Source organism: Erpetoichthys calabaricus, chromosome 4 (assembly GCF_900747795.2).
Source record: "Erpetoichthys calabaricus chromosome 4, fErpCal1.3, whole genome shotgun sequence".
Lineage (NCBI taxonomy): Eukaryota > Metazoa > Chordata > Cladistia > Polypteriformes > Polypteridae > Erpetoichthys > Erpetoichthys calabaricus.
Genome location: NC_041397.2, coordinates 307,136,026 through 307,153,313, shown reverse-complemented (window position 1 = coordinate 307,153,313; position 17,288 = coordinate 307,136,026). Strand labels below are relative to the sequence as shown.

The 17,288-nt window shown below is 39.2% G+C and overlaps 1 protein-coding gene across 1 annotated transcript; it reads left to right on the top strand.

Moving 5' to 3' along the window:
* Nucleotides 1-256: 256 nt before the first annotated feature.
* On the top strand, nt 257-14,503 carry LOC127527365 (olfactory receptor 1361-like). Its single transcript, XM_051925936.1, has 2 exons — nt 257-521; nt 13,466-14,503. Exon 2 carries the CDS (start codon nt 13,484-13,486, stop codon nt 14,426-14,428), a length of 945 nt encoding a protein of 314 aa, XP_051781896.1. The 5' UTR covers nt 257-521; nt 13,466-13,483; the 3' UTR covers nt 14,429-14,503.
* Nucleotides 14,504-17,288: the final 2,785 nt, after the last annotated feature.

Below are 17,288 nucleotides of genomic sequence, written 5' to 3'. Positions count from 1 at the left end.
AAATTTGTGAAATTTTAAAGCACATTTTCCAAAATTAAAATGAATTTTATTTAAAAACTGAGCTCTAAATATGGTTACAGTTGCGCCATAGTAATTAGTCACTCTAAACATTCTGTACCATTAAATTCTGAAATGACAAATATGTATAATTAATTCCCCAGGATCCTGTTGTTGTGTGTGTTGATGGAACCCACTGGAGGGAATTGTTTTAAATAGCTAGCAGACTTTATGGTGGGTGCCATAGTCGAGTCATAGATGTTCTTTTATACTGTAAAAGACTAAAAGTTAATTTATTGCTCTTTTTTTTTCAATTGTTATCAGGCAAAGCATTATTTTAGAAAGAAAAGAAAATGCACAGTATGTAGTTGGGCAATAAAATAAAGAGATTTGTCCAAATAAAGCAAAGGATAAATGTAGTTGGTGACTGCTTTGGCTTTAATTTCTGAGACACATCTGAGGAGACACCAAGAAGAAAACATTAACCCAAGATAAGAATTTTAAAAACCGACTTCATCTCAAAGGTAATGTGGTGTAAAATTTGACAACGTTTACCTCACGTGGACACAACGGTGGCCTGACTTTCTAATTTAGTTTCCCTGAACTGTTAGTGAAGATAATCAATTCATTTCACATTACACTATTTAATTTTATATTATACAATCATCTTATGAGAAACATAGCATTCCAAAATGAATAATTGAATATTTTTATGTTTAATTTTGGCATTTGAATTGCACTCTGATTTGCCTTTACAGTGCCTTGTCCTAAAAAAATAGAATTGATCCAAAGCCTCATTAATATGAAGAGTTACTTTTTATTAAATAACAGTACGTACAAACCATCTCATAAAAAGAAAAAAATTAGATTTGCACATGGAATGTACTCTTCTTTCCATGCTATTACCATTGAATACTATAAAGTCTTCAATCAAGTTTTAATTGATTGTATAAAAAAAACTTTCTAATAAATAAATATGAAACCTGCTTTATCCTGTTTAGGGTTATGGCGATCTGCTGTCTATCTCAGCAGCATTGAGCACAAGGTAGCATCCTTGGATGGAACGTCAGTCCATCTGAGGGCGCAATCATAACATTCATTAATTCAGGATCCTGGAAGCATCAAATGCAAGGGAGAATCAGACCTGGAGGGGGCGCCAGCCCAGCACACAGTGTTCATCTTGAGCTACCACTTAACCTACTTTGTGTACCTTTAGTTTCCATTACAAAAAAGAAATACATTTAAAATATATTTTAAATATATATTTTAAAGTATGTTACAATATACATTAGGGATAATATATGTTGAGAAGATTACAGTACATGTTTTATCATAGAATAAATATACTGCATCCTACTTAAAATGAATTAATGGGGAGGCCTGTATTTAATTTTTAATAGCCATAAAGGGTCTTTTAGAAACACCAAACCAAACACAGTATACTACATGTCTTACATACAACGTATTTATAAACATGTTCATTATAAGAAATTCAGGGTATTGTATGTTTGATTGTATTTCAAAGAAAACTTTAATGTATATGTTTGAACTAAATACAGTTTATTTTACAAGATATGTCCACCTTTTTTCAGGCGTATTGCAATATTTCATTTTTGTAAGGACTGACAGAGAAAAATTGAACTATCCACAGAAAGAGTCAGAGATAATATGCGAGTGATTTGAACCTCTGAAGCTATGAGGGAATAGAAGTGAACCAGTAACATAAGAAAAAATTCATATATTGCAATACATCCAAAAAATATGCGAACATGTCTTTCAGTATAATGTAAAACATAATGCAGTTAAAATATGCATTTTAAGATTATATCTGAAATACAATAAAACCTATATTTCCCTTAAGACATTGTAACAAACAAACAAACATATTTCCAAGTATATTGTGTATCTCAAACACGTGGAAAAAAGTGATAGTATTATTAATTCGTTAAAAGTGCATCCCTTCAATGTTAGCTTCTGGAGATGAATACTCACCAGGCTAACTATAAATGAGCTACAAATATTACCCCTTTTACATTTTTTTTTACAATTTGTAAATTATTGGGTTATATTTTTAATTCGATGTTAAACGATGTTGAAATGCTGAAATAAATATATATTGCATAGTATATTCTAAACACTGTATAGTTTAAAAATATATTTTAATGTCTTGCAGTATATTATAGTGTTTCAGAATTTATTGAGAAATGAATTTTTATATTTCTTAAAAAATATATTGTAATATACAGTACAATAAGGTGATACTTTACATATTTTACAATATATGTCAGTATACTGCAAGTTAGTGTAACACATTTACTCTTGAAATACTTGTAACATATTTAAAAATATGATTTTTAAAAATATATTTTATGTATATTACATTTTTGTAAGAATAACACCCGTTCACAAAGGTTGTAGATTCTCATGTAGCATTTTAAAATACAAAGCATCAACATGCAATCAAAATGATAAACACACAGTTTAAAAAAGTATTAAGCTCTATATGTTAGTATACTGCAAGATATTTATCCTTGAAGTATATTATAACATTTTTTTTAAATAAACTTTATGTTGGAATATAAACTCTAAAATCTGTATTATAACTAAAATTTACAGAATATTTAAAATTATCTTCTTGTAGTTTTCTAAAATGTATGTTACAGTATATTATTCCTAATATATTAAAATACATTGATAATTTTTTTACATTTTGAATTACATTGCAGTATAGAGAAACAATCATTTATATATTTTATAATATATGACAGTATACTGTAAGATATAATTAGAGTATACTGTAATGTTTAAAAAAAAATAATGTTGATAGAAATATATTTAAAATTATATTTAATTTTTGCAAGGGTGTGCTCCAAGCACAACAGAAATCTGTTAACAATTGTGCTGTAGGCTAATTTTAGATAAAGGTGTCATCACAATATATAGTAAGTTTTTTTTATATATAATTCATGACTTTTGAAGGTTCAAATTCAGGATTTACTTTATGCAAATAGTACATTGTAATTCTTACTCTTGCCTGTTCTATGATAAGATGAATTAACATATAGCAGTACACCAAGAGGTCTTTGATACGAATAAACCGTAATGTGTCACTCAGTCTTTAGGAAGTTACATTAAGTCTCTTGCCCTGTCCTTGCTATTAGCGCCAAGCGTAGTTCTTGTTTAATGCCCAGCAGCTCCAGTCGTCTGACTGCAGATCAGCTACAGTTCTATTTCTAAACCGTTCTAATTTTTATCACTTAGGGGAGCTGCACTTTTTCCATATAATGAATTAGTTAAAACACCACTTAGCTGCAGGTTGAGAAAGTTGGTTATTTAAAATAATATTATGCAGATAACAATAGTTCAATTATTTTTGCTGTTCCATTTATTTCTAGAGAAATGACTCTTGTTTTTGGTAATTCTATGGGTTAGCAGCCGTAGAAGGGTGCTTCGGTGTGAGCCATGTGTGGGCGCATGACCTCCACTGCAACTGACTCACTTGCATTGGGCATCCGAGTGTCGCTGAGAACAGCAGTTTAGGCTCCTTCAGATCTCAACTTAATGTTATCTTGAACAATCAGGTGAACAGAATTGACCGGCTTGTTGGGCTGAATGGCCTGTTCTTATTGTTTCTGGTGTTCTAAGGTTAAGGATATCTTAAATCTCAAAACAGATTCCAAGATATTTTAAAATACTACACTGTTTATTTTGAGATGTCTCAAATGAGTTTCAAAATATCATCAAATAAGTTCCTGTGTATTTTCAAATATTTTAAACTGAGTCTATATACATTTTTGATATCTTAAAATTACATCCTTGTGATGTTGGGAGGGTCATTAAATTACACAGAGGGGACTGGTTGTTGATTTGCTCCTGTGACAGTTGGAGGATGCACACTGTAAGAAAACTGTAGTAGTAAAAGTTTGGAGTTTGGAGAAGGAACTGGTCTCATGTGTTTTTTCATAGCAGATACAACAGTCCTCTTTAATTGCCTTTGTTATCAGTGGAACATCATGTCTATGTTCAGATATCTTGAAATGCACTTCAGATATCTGTAATGAACAGGAAGCCATTTTAAGATATCTGGAAATGTAACCATATTGACTCACAGTTCAGATAACTACAAATCATTTTTAGAGATCTCAAATGCATTTCATGATCTCTTAAAAGGGGTGTATGATCCATTTCAGATATCTTAAAATGTATTTCAAGATATATTCAAAATACATTAGGATATCTTGAAAAAGGCATGGACTTTTCAAGATATATGAACATTTTTCATAAATCAGGGACTTTTTAGAATCTCAGGAACGTTTGTTACATTCCCATGGCATGAACTTGGGGCATTTGTGTTCCCTGGTAGGTAGTTCTTTCTACTTTTTTTTAGCTCCTACTCTAGGATATCATGGGAGGGGATCGGGCGAGGAATTGTGCTAACTGGTTGACCACAAATCAGTTAGTTAGTTTGTACTTTGGATCGCTCTGTCCACTATGTCCCATTTTGCATGCTCTCCCTGTCACACGAAGAGTTCATACTGGCTGTTTACTTCATTTTCATCAGTAAAAATGTTTGCAATGCTATATCAAGTCAGTCTATAGTTTTTTGTACCTACCTAGAATTTTTTACCTAACATATATAATTGGAGCATCGACAGCATTTAGTTTTGATTTTTATTTTTTTCTTCATCACTCAATGAACAACATGAGTGATTGGAAATGTGACATTTTCTCATTGAATTTTTTATAGTTGCAATTCACATCTGGAAAACAATGTTCAGTAATGTAGATAACAGTATCAGAAAGGGATTCGTTGTGATAAAAAGGACATGAAAATGCAGTTAAGGGTAAGCCAGAGGAGAGACAGCAATTCACACCTGGGGCTTCATGTAAAACGACGTGCGTAGAACTCACACTATAACATGGCATATGGACAAAAGTGGAAAGTGCTTACGCACAAAAAAATCCATCCATCCATCCATCCATCCATCCATTGTCTCCCGCTTATCCGAGGTCGGGTCGCGGGGGGCAGCAGCTTGAGCAGAGATGCCCAGACTTCCCTCTCCCCCGGCCACTTCTTCTAGCTCTTCCGGGAGAATCCCAAGGCGTTCCCAGGCCAGTCGAGAGACATAGTCCCTCCAGCGTGTCCTGGGTCTTCCCCGGGGCCTCCTCCCGGTTGGACGTGCCCGGAACACCTCACCAGGGAGGCGTCCAGGAGGCATCCTGATCAGATGCCCGAGCCACCTCATCTGACTCCTCTCGATGCGGAGGAGCAGCGGCTCTACTCTGAGCCCCTCCCGGATGACTGAGCTTCTCACCCTATCTTTAAGGGAAAGCCCAGACACCCTGCGGAGGAAACTCATTTCAGCCGCTTGTATTCGCGGTCTCGTTCTTTCGGTCACTACCCATAGCTCATGACCATAGGTGAGGGTAGGAACATAGATCGACTGGTAAATTGAGAGCTTCGCCTTGCGGCTCAGCTCCTTTTTCACCACGACAGACCGATGCAATGCCCGCATTACTGCGGATGCCGCACCGATCCGCCTGTCGATCTCACGCTCCATTCTTCCCTCACTCGTGAACAAGACCCCGAGATACTTGAACTCCTCCACTTGGGGGCAGGATCTCGCTACCAACCCTGAGAGGGCACTCCACCCTTTTCTGGCTGAGGACCATGGTCTCAGATTTGGAGGTGCTGATTCTCATCCCAGCCGCTTCACACTCGGCTGCGAACCGATCCAGAGCGAGCTGAAGATCACGGCCTGATGAAGCAAACAGGACAACATTATCTGCAAAAAGCAGTGACCCAATCCTGAGCCCACCAAACTGGACCCCCCTCAACACCCTGGCTGCGCCTAGAAATTCTGTCCATAAAAGATATGAACAGAATCGGTGACAAAGGGCAGCCCTGGCGGAGTCCAACTCTCACTGGAAACGGGTTCGACTTACTGCCGGCAATGCGGACCAAGCTCTGGCGCCGATCGTACAGGGACTGAACAGCCCTTATCAGGGGGGGCCGGTACCCCATACTCTCGGAGTACCCCCCACAGGATTCCCCGAGGGACACGGTCGAATGCCTTTTCTAAGTCCACAAAACACATGTAGACTGGTTGGGCAAACTCCCATGCAGCCTCCAGGACCCTGCTAAGGGTATAGAGCTGGTCCACTGTTCCGCGACCAGGACGAAAACCACACTGTTCCTCCTGAATCCGAGGCTCGACTATCCGACGGACCCTCCTCTCCAGGACCCCTGAATAGACTTTTCCAGGGAGGCTGAGGAGTGTGATCCCTCTGTAGTTGGAACACACCCTCCGATCCCCCTTCTTAAAGAGGGGGACCACCACCCCGGTCTGCCAATCCAGAGGCACTGTCCCTGATGTCCATGCGATGTTGCAGAGGCGTGTCAGCCAAGACAGTCCTACAACATCCAGAGCCTTGAGGAACTCCGGGCGTATCTCATCCACCCCCGGGGCCCTACCACCAAGGAGTTTTTTGACCACCTCGGTGACCTCAGTCCCAGAGATGGGGGAGTCCACCTCTGAGTCCCCAGGCTCTGCTTCCTCATTGGAAGGCATGTTAATGGGATTGAGGAGGTCTTCGAAGTATTCCCCCCACCGACCCACAACATCCCGAGTCGAGGTCAGCAGCGCACCATCCCCACCATATACAGTGTTGACACTGCACTGCTTCCCCTTCCTGAGACGCCGGATGGTGGACCAGAATCTCCTCGAAGCCGTCCGAAAGTCATTCTCCATGGCCTCCCCAAACTCCTCCCACGCCCAAGTTTTTGCCTCAGCAACCACCAAAGCCGCATTCCGCTTGGCCTGCCGGTACTTATCAGCTGCCTCCGGGGTCCCACAGGACAAAAGGGTCCTGTAGGACTCCTTCTTCAGCTTGACGGCATCCTTCACCGCCGGTGTCCACCAGCGGGTTCGGGGATTGCCGCCACGACAGGCACCGACCACCTTACGGGCCACAGCTCCGGTCAGCTGCCTCAACAATAGAGGCACGGAACATGGCCCATTCGGACTCAATGTCCCCCACCTCCCTCGGGATGTGGTCGAAGTTCTGCCGGAGGTGGGAGTTGAAGCTACTTCTGACAGGGGGCTCTGCCAGACGTTCCCAGCAGACCCTCACAACACGTTTGGGCCTACCACGCCTGACCGGCATCCTCCCCCACCATCGAAGCCAACTCACCACCAGGTGGTGATCAGTTGACAGCTCCGCCCCTCTCTTCACCCGAGTGTCCAAGACATGTGGCCGCAAGTCCGACGACACGACCACAAAGTCGATCATCGAACTGAGGCCTAGGGTGTCCTGGTGCCAAGTGCACATATGAACACCCCTATGCTTGAACATGGTGTTCGTTATGGACAATCCGTGACGAGCACAGAAGTCCAATAACAAAACACCGCTCGGGTTCAGATCAGGGGGGGCCATTCCTCCCAATCACGCCCTTCCAGGTCTCACTGTCATTGCCCACGTGAGCATTGAAGTCTCCCAGCAGAACGATGGAGTCCCCAGAAGGTATGCCCTCTAGCACCCCCTCCAGGGACTCCAAAAAGGGTGGGTACTCCGAACTGCTGTTTGGTGCATACGCACAAACAACAGTTAGGACAAACAGTTAGGTTAAACAAACCTCCTATGAAGAAAAACAATTTTGGACGGCGTTTTCCCTTGCCCGGACGCGGGTCACCGGGGGCCCCACTCTGGAGCCAGGCCTGGAGGTGGGGCTCGATGGCGAGCGCCTGGTGGCCAGGCCTGCACCCATGGGGCTCGGCCGGGCACAGCCCGAAGAGGCAACGTGGGGTCCCCCTTCCCATGGGCTCACCACCTATGGGAGGGGCCAAGGAGGTCGGGTGCAGTGTGAGTTGGGTGGTGGCCGAAGGCGGGGACCTTGGCGGTCCGATCCTCGGCTACAGAAACTGGCTCTTGGGACGTGGAATGTCACCTCTCTGAAGGGGAAGGAGCGTGAGCTAGTGCGCGAAGTTGAGAGGTTCTGGCTAGATATAGTCGGACTCACCTCGACGCACAGCTTGGACTCTGGAACCAATCTCCTTGAGAGGGGCTGGACTCTCTACCACTCTGGAGTTGCCCCCGGTGAGAGGCACCGAGCAGGTGTGGGTATACTTATTGCCCCCCAACTTGGAGCCTGTACATTGGGGTTTACCCCGGTGGACGAGAGGGTAGCCTCCCTTCGCCTTCGGGTGGGGGGGACGGGTCCTAACAAAAAAATCCAGCTGCATAAATCTGTGCGTATGCCAACGTCCATGTTCTTCCACTACATAAATCCTGGTCAGCGTGAAAAGTAACGCACGTGCACGTGCCTGCTGTCCCGCCCCAACTCCTCCCAGAATTATGCCTCTTTGAATATGCAAATCAATATAAATAGCCCTTAAGCTCAGCCTTCTGTGAAAAGACAATATCAAAAGCATGGGGGAAAAAGAAGAATTTCAGTGAATACCAAGTGGAGACAAAGAAAAACGTACTATTTGTTGGTTTAAACAGTGATATAATCAACAAAAGGAAGTTGATCAAGTGACATAGCGTGTCGGAGAAACTCGAAAGCTCAAGTTCACAAAGTCGCACAGTGCCCGAAATAAAAAAGAAATTGTCACATATCAAAGTCGCCATGAAAAGGCTAGTTGTAGTCCACCGTCCGAGTGTCATATTTAAGCTTATTACGGTACAGAGAAGAAAAAAAAGGCACACAGTGGGAAAAAAGCACTAAATGCCTACTTTAATCTCGAAATTTCCACTTTAATCACATAGTTTATTTTGTCATTAAAGTAGAATATCATAAACTTCATCTTAAAATGGTTTAATTTACTAGTTTCTCAAATCCCATCGTAACTAAAGTAGCACGTTAAATGCTTTGTTTTGTATTTGATCTTCTATGTGCGCTATGTGTGTGAATCACTACGTGCTTATGGGCTTTCTCTTCCTCCGACAGGACACAGAATCCATTCGTAATATTACAGCTGTCTGAATAAATAATATACTGAGATGTATACGTGATATAATTTTCATGATGATAGGAGTTAAACCATGTTATTAAACATGGGAACATGGTGGCGCAGTGATTGTTCATGTCTCACGCAAGATGCTTGCTGCGCCATGCGTAACCTCCGATGAAATATTTTATTGTAGCAGTACTGTCTCTTTCAAACGTACTAAACCCTAATTCCTGTCCTTACTTTTCTTTCTCCAAATACTCAATCGCCACACAATCAACTCTGTAATATACGTTAAGCTATCTGTAAGCTCATAACGCCGATTCTTCTAAACTTTTAAGGAACATTGAAATATCTTCGTAGTACGTGTTTAATTATTCTATACATTCAGTGTTGCATCAGACCCAGCAAGAATGCAGCACGAGGCAGGAAAAATCCGTGAACGGAGCGCCAGATCTTTGCTAGCGCAGTGACACCATGTCCTCACATGTTTAATTATTAACAATATAGATTATTTAAATGAAGTTAAAGTTTTATCCGTATAATATAATAAACATATTTTGCTGCATTTCATCTTAAAAATGATATCGTCATTGTTTGTAAATACGCACTTTTATAAAGTGGCTCATGTTGTGCAATATTATAACTGTATTGCAGGTTTACAGTAAGGTAATGGTACTTCTAAGTACAAACAGTTCTACAAGGAGCACTTGATGGACCGATTGAGTGCATTTATAGTTCTTGGGATGAAACTGTTTCTGAACCGCGAGGTCCGTACAGGAAATGCTTTGAACCGTTTGCCATATTAGAGCAGTTCAAATAGGCAGCATGGCTGAGGCAGCGTGTGCTTGATGCTGTATATGACTAATTCTCTGCTGTAGATCTGTGATTTCCCACTCAGATATAGTGATATAAATACTCCGAGTGGTGCAGTGAGAGCAATATGGAAACAGATGATCCACTGTGGCAACCCCTAATGGGAGCAGCTGAAAGAAGAAAAAGAAGGTGCAGTGAGAGTAAAAACGCTAAAGCAGTTATGGTATTTGGAATAGTTCGGCTATTCCCTGGACCATTATATTGTTACAGGTTAATTACAATCAGATGCATTAAACTAATAAACAATATGCAGTTACTTTCAGTGTATATGATAAAGCCGCGTCAGGGATGTGGATCTAAAAAAGAAAGGGTAACCATGCAGGAACAGTAGCACTGCCTTGATGCTGGGTGCCGCCAGTCTGCAAAACTGAGCTGAGAACTTGCGTACGCCAGGGTTGGAGCTACCATGGAAATGTGCGTGGCTTTACGCCAAGTTTAGGTTTTATACATCGCGATTTGAGCGTGGAAATATTCGTACGTTACATGAAGCCCCTGGTTACCAACCTTCAATGTGCATTGCTTGTGTCAGTAATAGGGGTCTTTCATTTGAAACAAATTATATAATCAATATACATTTTCTGAACAGAATTTCAACAACAGGCATGAGAATTGCACCAAATTAGGAAAAGTCAAGGAGCGAGAGGAGCATGACATGCACACTGATTAAATAAAGTTTTAAAAATGCAACTCCAATTGGTGTGGCACTTCCAGTTTTTAAGGCTATGCATAATGTCAAGTGCTCTGCTTTACAGCCTGCCTCATCCTTTTGATATTTTCTGGTGTTCTTACATATCTCAATGATCCAAAAAATACATCGTACACACAATGAGAAGACAGAGATTTATTGAACCACTCAAAAACAGTGTGACAAGAAGGAGTTCTTCCTCACTGAGGCATGTGACACATTTAGATTCAGTATATATATATATATATATATATATATATATATATATATATACCCATCTCTGCTGACTCACCCCATAACAACCCAAAATTATCACCACATCCTTATGCCGCACCCATTATTTTCACTTCGAGCTTGTCTAAGTAATTTTCTCCTTTCTCTGCCTGTTTTATACATGACTACATGAGTAGTACCTGTCCTAGAACATTACCTTATGAAGTGCTTTGACACTAGAATCCCTGAAGCCTATGAAAAAACTTGTAATCCCCAGCCACCTTAATTACTTCGCACCTCTCCGTCAGCATCTTTGTTTTGCAAATGTGACGATCAGCACAAGCAGCAAGCAGCCTCCTATCAAATACCCTCTCCAAACACCCTCCTCGCTGCAGCTGAAGTTGGAGAAAAAGCTCTCCCAGCTCAAGTTTCTTTATCTGGGTGTGAGGTACCTGGAGTTATAGAAGGTAAATAATATATTGTTATTTGGAACACATGCATTTCATGTGTGTTCCGTGTCTACAACGATCTGTGTAAATGTAGGATGACAGGAAATGCGAGGCAAGAAATGTTGAACACATACCTATGTTATAGTACTAATGACAAAATTTCGACATGAAGTGTATAATGTGTGAAGACTAAAGTCCAAATATCAAATAAACATTTTCACAAATGGTACAAGTATAACAAAACAAATGCGCTTTTATTCAAGAGTATGGAATTCATTCACACTTTTTCTAACTGTAGATTGACACGCTAGTCCAGTGGTCACCTCTTATCCATTTGGTGTGTGGACTGGTTCGTGCTAATGCTTCACAATTCTCAATGTGGCTGTTGGTATTACATTGGATATTCTAATTTCAATTAGCACATCAAAACACAAAGTTGTAAGCTCCGATTAAAATAAGAACTCAGTATTTCAAAAGCAAGAATGTAAAGCAATTAAAAAGCTCTTTTGAAGCAATTTATTTGAAATTGTAGTTACAATTTACAAATCTAGTATTGTACTGAGGACAGAACATTACTGGTTATAACCTACTTGTCCGTAATTAATACCAGGTTTACATTTTGTACCATCACATTGAGATTTCATTTAGGATCAGTCTTACAATATAGTAAAAAATACCTCTGAGACACCAAGATTCAATATGCAAAAATATTAAAATATATTGAAATAGATAGATCTTTATTTGGACCTAGGAGTAAATTTAGTTTTTTGCAAAAGCACTTTAAATAAATAAATAATAAATTTGTAGATGCATAAATAAATAAATATATACACACTGTAATGACTATAAAAAAAGAAAATTAAAAAGAAAGAAATGTTTTGACTTGGCTGTCCCAGTCCCAGTGAGGCTCTATACAGACATATTGTTGATGGTATAAAGGAGCACCCATCGCGCTTTTTGACGCACTTCTACTTAATAATTTCTTAGCTGAAAGTCCTTGGTGTTGGCATGTCAGAGAGAGGATGTGCAGCATTGTTCATAACAGCACTCAGTTATAGAAGATGTGAAGGATGACATAATTTCCCACATTAAACAAACACAGTCTCCTATGGAAAAAGAGCCTGCTGTACCCTTTGCTCTATAGCTCCTCTGTGTGCTGAGATCAGTTCAACCAGTCATCAAGGTGGACCCCCAAGTTCTCATAGTAGATGACCACCTCTACATCCACTCCTTGAACAGTGACCAGACATAGAGGCTCTTGGTATGGTGAGGCATATTCTAAATTATATAGCAGAGTAGTTTTTAACTAGTGTTTACAGTATCTTAGAAATATTTACTAATATAATTTCTAAAATGTATCTGACAGTATACAATTCCTAGTATTTTAAAAATACATTAAAAAAAGGTTTATATTTGGGGAAAGTATAATAATTAGCAATAATTTATATATTTTCCAATATATTTTAGTGTACTGCAAGATACTACAATATATTTATCCTCAAAATATATTGTTAACATATTTTAAAATATATTCATATTGGTAGAAATATATATTTTTAAAAATATATTTTACATATCTTTTATTCTTGAAATGGGCTATCACTAGGAAAATGCTATTTAACTTAAAAGTGGTACATGAGGACAAATGGAACATCAATTATAAATGCAAGATAGGAGACACTGTTCTAAAAGAAGCAACCTTTAAACAGGATTTAGGGGTTATATTGACACAGCACTTTCATCATCCAAACAATTTGTAGAAGCAATTGAAAATGTAAATAAAATGTTAGGTTTTAGAAAGCTAAATGCAAATCGAGGGAAGTTATGCTCTGGCTCTATAATGCATTGGTGAGATTTTGTGAAGTTTTGTGTGCAGCTCTTGTCACCACACAGCAAAAAAGACAGCAGCTGTTGAGGCTGTACAGATAAGAGCAAATCAGGTACATCATGGGACTTAAGGACATGTCCTACTCTGACAGATATGGACCATTAGACCTGTTCAGTCTCAAACAGTGGAGGCTATGTCAGGACATAATCCAGGTCTTCAAAATTCTCACAGGCATTCATAAAGTACTCTTTCAACTTAACAGTGAATGACATACTCTGTGACACCAGAGGAGAAGAAGTGCATTTAGGACTGAAACCAGAAAGCACTTCTTTACGCAAAGAACTGGGGGACAGATTAGTTAATAGCTAAACAATCAAATGTGATAGACTAAATAGTCTCTTTTAATTTGTCAGATTTATGTTCATATATTCTAAATGTAGTTGCTAAAATATGCTCTTCTTTCTAGGTTACACTGAACACTGGCATGATGAAGAACAACACTACAACTGTTTCAGAATTCATTCTTGATTGTGCAATCGATCCCCAGCAGAAAATCCAAATAGCTGCTATCCTCATAATTATCTACTTTGTAACTCTTTTGGGAAACTCGTTGGTTATCTTTGTCATAAAATGTAATCGTCACCTCCACACGCCAATGTTTTTGTATATTGGAACGCTGGCATTCATCGACCTGTTAAACAGCACAACTGTAAATCCAAAAATAGTGGCTAATATTTTAGGCTCTTCTGCTATTTTGTATGGACTGTGCTTCTTTCAAATGATTTTCCGGAGCCACTTGTCAGCAACTGAATGTTTTCTCTTTGCACTGATGGCATGTGACCGCTATGTTGCTGTGCTTCACCCTTTACGATACCCGGCACTCATTACAAACAAACTTGTTTGGATTTGTATCTTTATTCTTAATGTAGCCAGTGTTGTGCTCTTTCTCCCATTTGTATGTTATGGTGCGGAACTTTCATTTTGTCGTGATAATGTCCTACCTTACTGTTTTTGTGACTATGTTACACTGGTCCAACTTTCTTGCAATGAAGACCCCAAATATTTATTTATATTATCCCCTACATTCATTTTTGTTAGCATAATCCCCATAGTAGTCATTATCATCACGTACATTAAGATTGCTAGGGCTGCCCTGAAGATCTCCTCGGGCGATGAGACAAAAAAAGTCTACAGCACCTGCCTGACCCACCTAATAGTAATGGGGCTGTTTTTTTTACCACTCGCAGTGACATATGGCTTACCAGGGATGGGAGTAAGGCTGTCTAATGAGGCACGTAATGAAATGGAAATTATCGTAAATGTGGTGCCACCAATGCTGAATCCTATCATCTACAGCTTTAGAAACCATGATATAAAAAAAAGCATTTACAAGATGTTTTTTTCTAAAAGGGCACTGAGTAAATTGTAAATATTAGTCAAATAAACAGTGAAGAAAAGATCACTTGAAAGTATTTAAGAATAAAGTTTAGCAATGATTATATATATACATATAATATATATATATATATATATATATATATATATACAGGGTGGTCCAGATCTAACTGTGCAATTATTGCATTGCAGTGCATTAAAAGTTGCATAGTTAGATCTGTATATATATATATATATATATATATATATATATATATATATATAATGTATAAAGTAATTATACAGTAATTTAATTTCATAGAAATGGATAGTCAACAAAAATAATGTAACTGCCACAAAAAGTTATATAAAAAAATCAAATTACTGTGTTGGATAGCACAGGGGCACAGAAGTCAACATTGTAGCCTCAAAATTCCAAAATTACTGCATCCATGGGTTTTTTTATTTAAGTATAGTTTTCCTGCTGCATCCCACCACTGATGACCTGATACTGTTGGCATCTATTGAGAATGAGCTAAAGAAGAAGCTGAGCTGCTGGATCAAATGGGTTTGGAGCAAAAGTATGGGAGTGAAAAGAGAAACGATGACGTTTATGAGTGGCCAAAGCAACCAAAGCCACTGTGGACAGGTTCAAAGTATTAGGATTCCATGGATTGTCTGCAAAAAAGGTATGGACAGAAACTCAATCAGTTTTATAGTTGTTGTTGCTGGTTGCATGCCAGGCACAGTGAAATCAAAGGAAAATTTGGGATAAGCAGCAGATGAATCAGTATGCAAGCATTGTAAAGATGATCTGAGAGACATTTCACAAAATAATGTTGCTCACTATTGATGGATACGACACCAAAGTTTGTAATGCGTTCTGTTACCTTGCAGTGCAGCGGAGGGATTTAAGGATGTTTTTGCTGCAAGATTAAAATGCGCATAGGTGAACTTAAGAGAATTCTCTGAAGTAATTCAGACTAAAGGAATTTCTCTAAAATTAAAAGGTATAGTGTACAAAGTATGTGTGACGGCCAACCATGCTATATGCTTCTGACACATAGGGCATGAAAGGTGAGGAAGTCACGGCTATACAGCGAATGAATATGAGGATACCATGGCAGATGGCTTGTGTGCCACTGAGAGAGCACAGAAGGAATCCTCAAATTCACAGTCTGGTTGATGTGGAAGATGTAGTACAAGAAGTGAGGAAAAATAATTTATGTTGGTATGGACACGTGCAAAGAAAAGATGAAGATAGGTAGATCAAGAAAGTCATGGCCTTGAAAGTTAGTGGAAGCCGGACCAAATGCAAACCTAAGAAAATCTGAAAGGATGTAGCAAATGCTGATTTGAAATAGAAAGGCAGGAAAGAGATTGAGATGCAAGACAGAAATGACTGAAGAAGACGGATTCATGGTAATGGCTCTACTTAGTTAACCAGGAATAGTACCCTCTAAATGTATGATGATAATCCCAGTGCTGTTTAGGTGTGACCAAGGCGGGCTGAAGGGTACATGTCGCCCCTAGGAAACAGTGAGAGTATGCTCCCCCTTTCCCCCTTATTGATGGGAGTGCGATCATAATTGAATACTTGTATATGCACTTATATGTTACAGATAGGGAGATTGGGGGCAGGCATTTGGATGAGTGATGGCACCCCTAGGCTGGTGCCTGCTTGGCCTTTTTGTAGAGCTGGTCCTGGGTATGGCTAATTGGTGAGACTGAATCAGTCTGGTTAAAGTTGTGTGGCATTGGATGAACTGGCTGCTTATTCAGAATTGATATCAGACATTTGATGACTACAGGTGGGATTGCCTTCTGTGGGTTCAGAAATTCAATAAATGGAAATTGAAATATTAATTAATAAAGTGTTACAAAATCACACAAATATTGATGAGGAAAATTGAATTAGCAGAAATAAATTAGAATTTTTTTTCAAAAATTCTTCCAAATTATTAATAACTGCAAACCATAGACACAAGAATAAAGATATTTATTTCCTGTTTTCATGTGTTTATTCCTTATGTGTCTTCCTGCCAATTTTCAAATAAAGGTCACTAGTGAAAAACAAATACCACCAGAGTCATTGTAAATCACATCTCTTGGAAATGTTTTTGAGTCGTTAGAGGTGTACTGTGGTTGTTCTGGTAGTATGAAGCCCGCTTTGCCAATTATGATGACGGTCTTGCCAATTGCAATTCTAAAGATAGATTTCAGTCAGAAATTATAATCCATGGTACTTGCATCATGAATCTCCTCACCATCTATGGGAATCAAGAAACAGGAAAGGGCAGTTAGTGCTTATTCCAGGGGTGAAAACTCATCAGCGTTTATCATGACGTTTTGGTTCATTCTTCAGCTTCTCCATTGTGGTATGAATCAGAGACATGGAGTAGAACTAATGTAGCTGCAGAAAAAATATCAGAGATTTGTACGAATCCTTAGAGAGCATTACTCCTTTGGTTTCCACCCCAAGAAAAAGCTTTAAAAAACGTTAAAATCCTATTTTTAATGAGTTTCATGTTTCTCAGTTATGAAAGTGATTTTGCAGCTTTGCATTGTGTAGGACAGAGATCTGTTTACAGTATCAGGCATATTCATTGTGAATCAAAAGTAATGTGGATGGTATCTGTATTGTTACCATGCATCGGCTTCCCTTGAAAATCCAGTGCCTCTCTGTTAAATTTGTTCTGGTACCAGTACTACTTTACAGGTTAGTTATTTCCATGTTATAATTTTTACATTCATCAGTAGATAAAGCTAAGATGTCAAAAGAGTCCAGTAAGCAATGGTCAGCATTGAATGAAAAAGAAAAGCAGGAGATGAAGGGAAGCTGAAAACTGTGGTTCCCAAACTTTGGATTGAAGACGACGCACAAGAAGAAGAATTAACTTAATAATATCAATGCT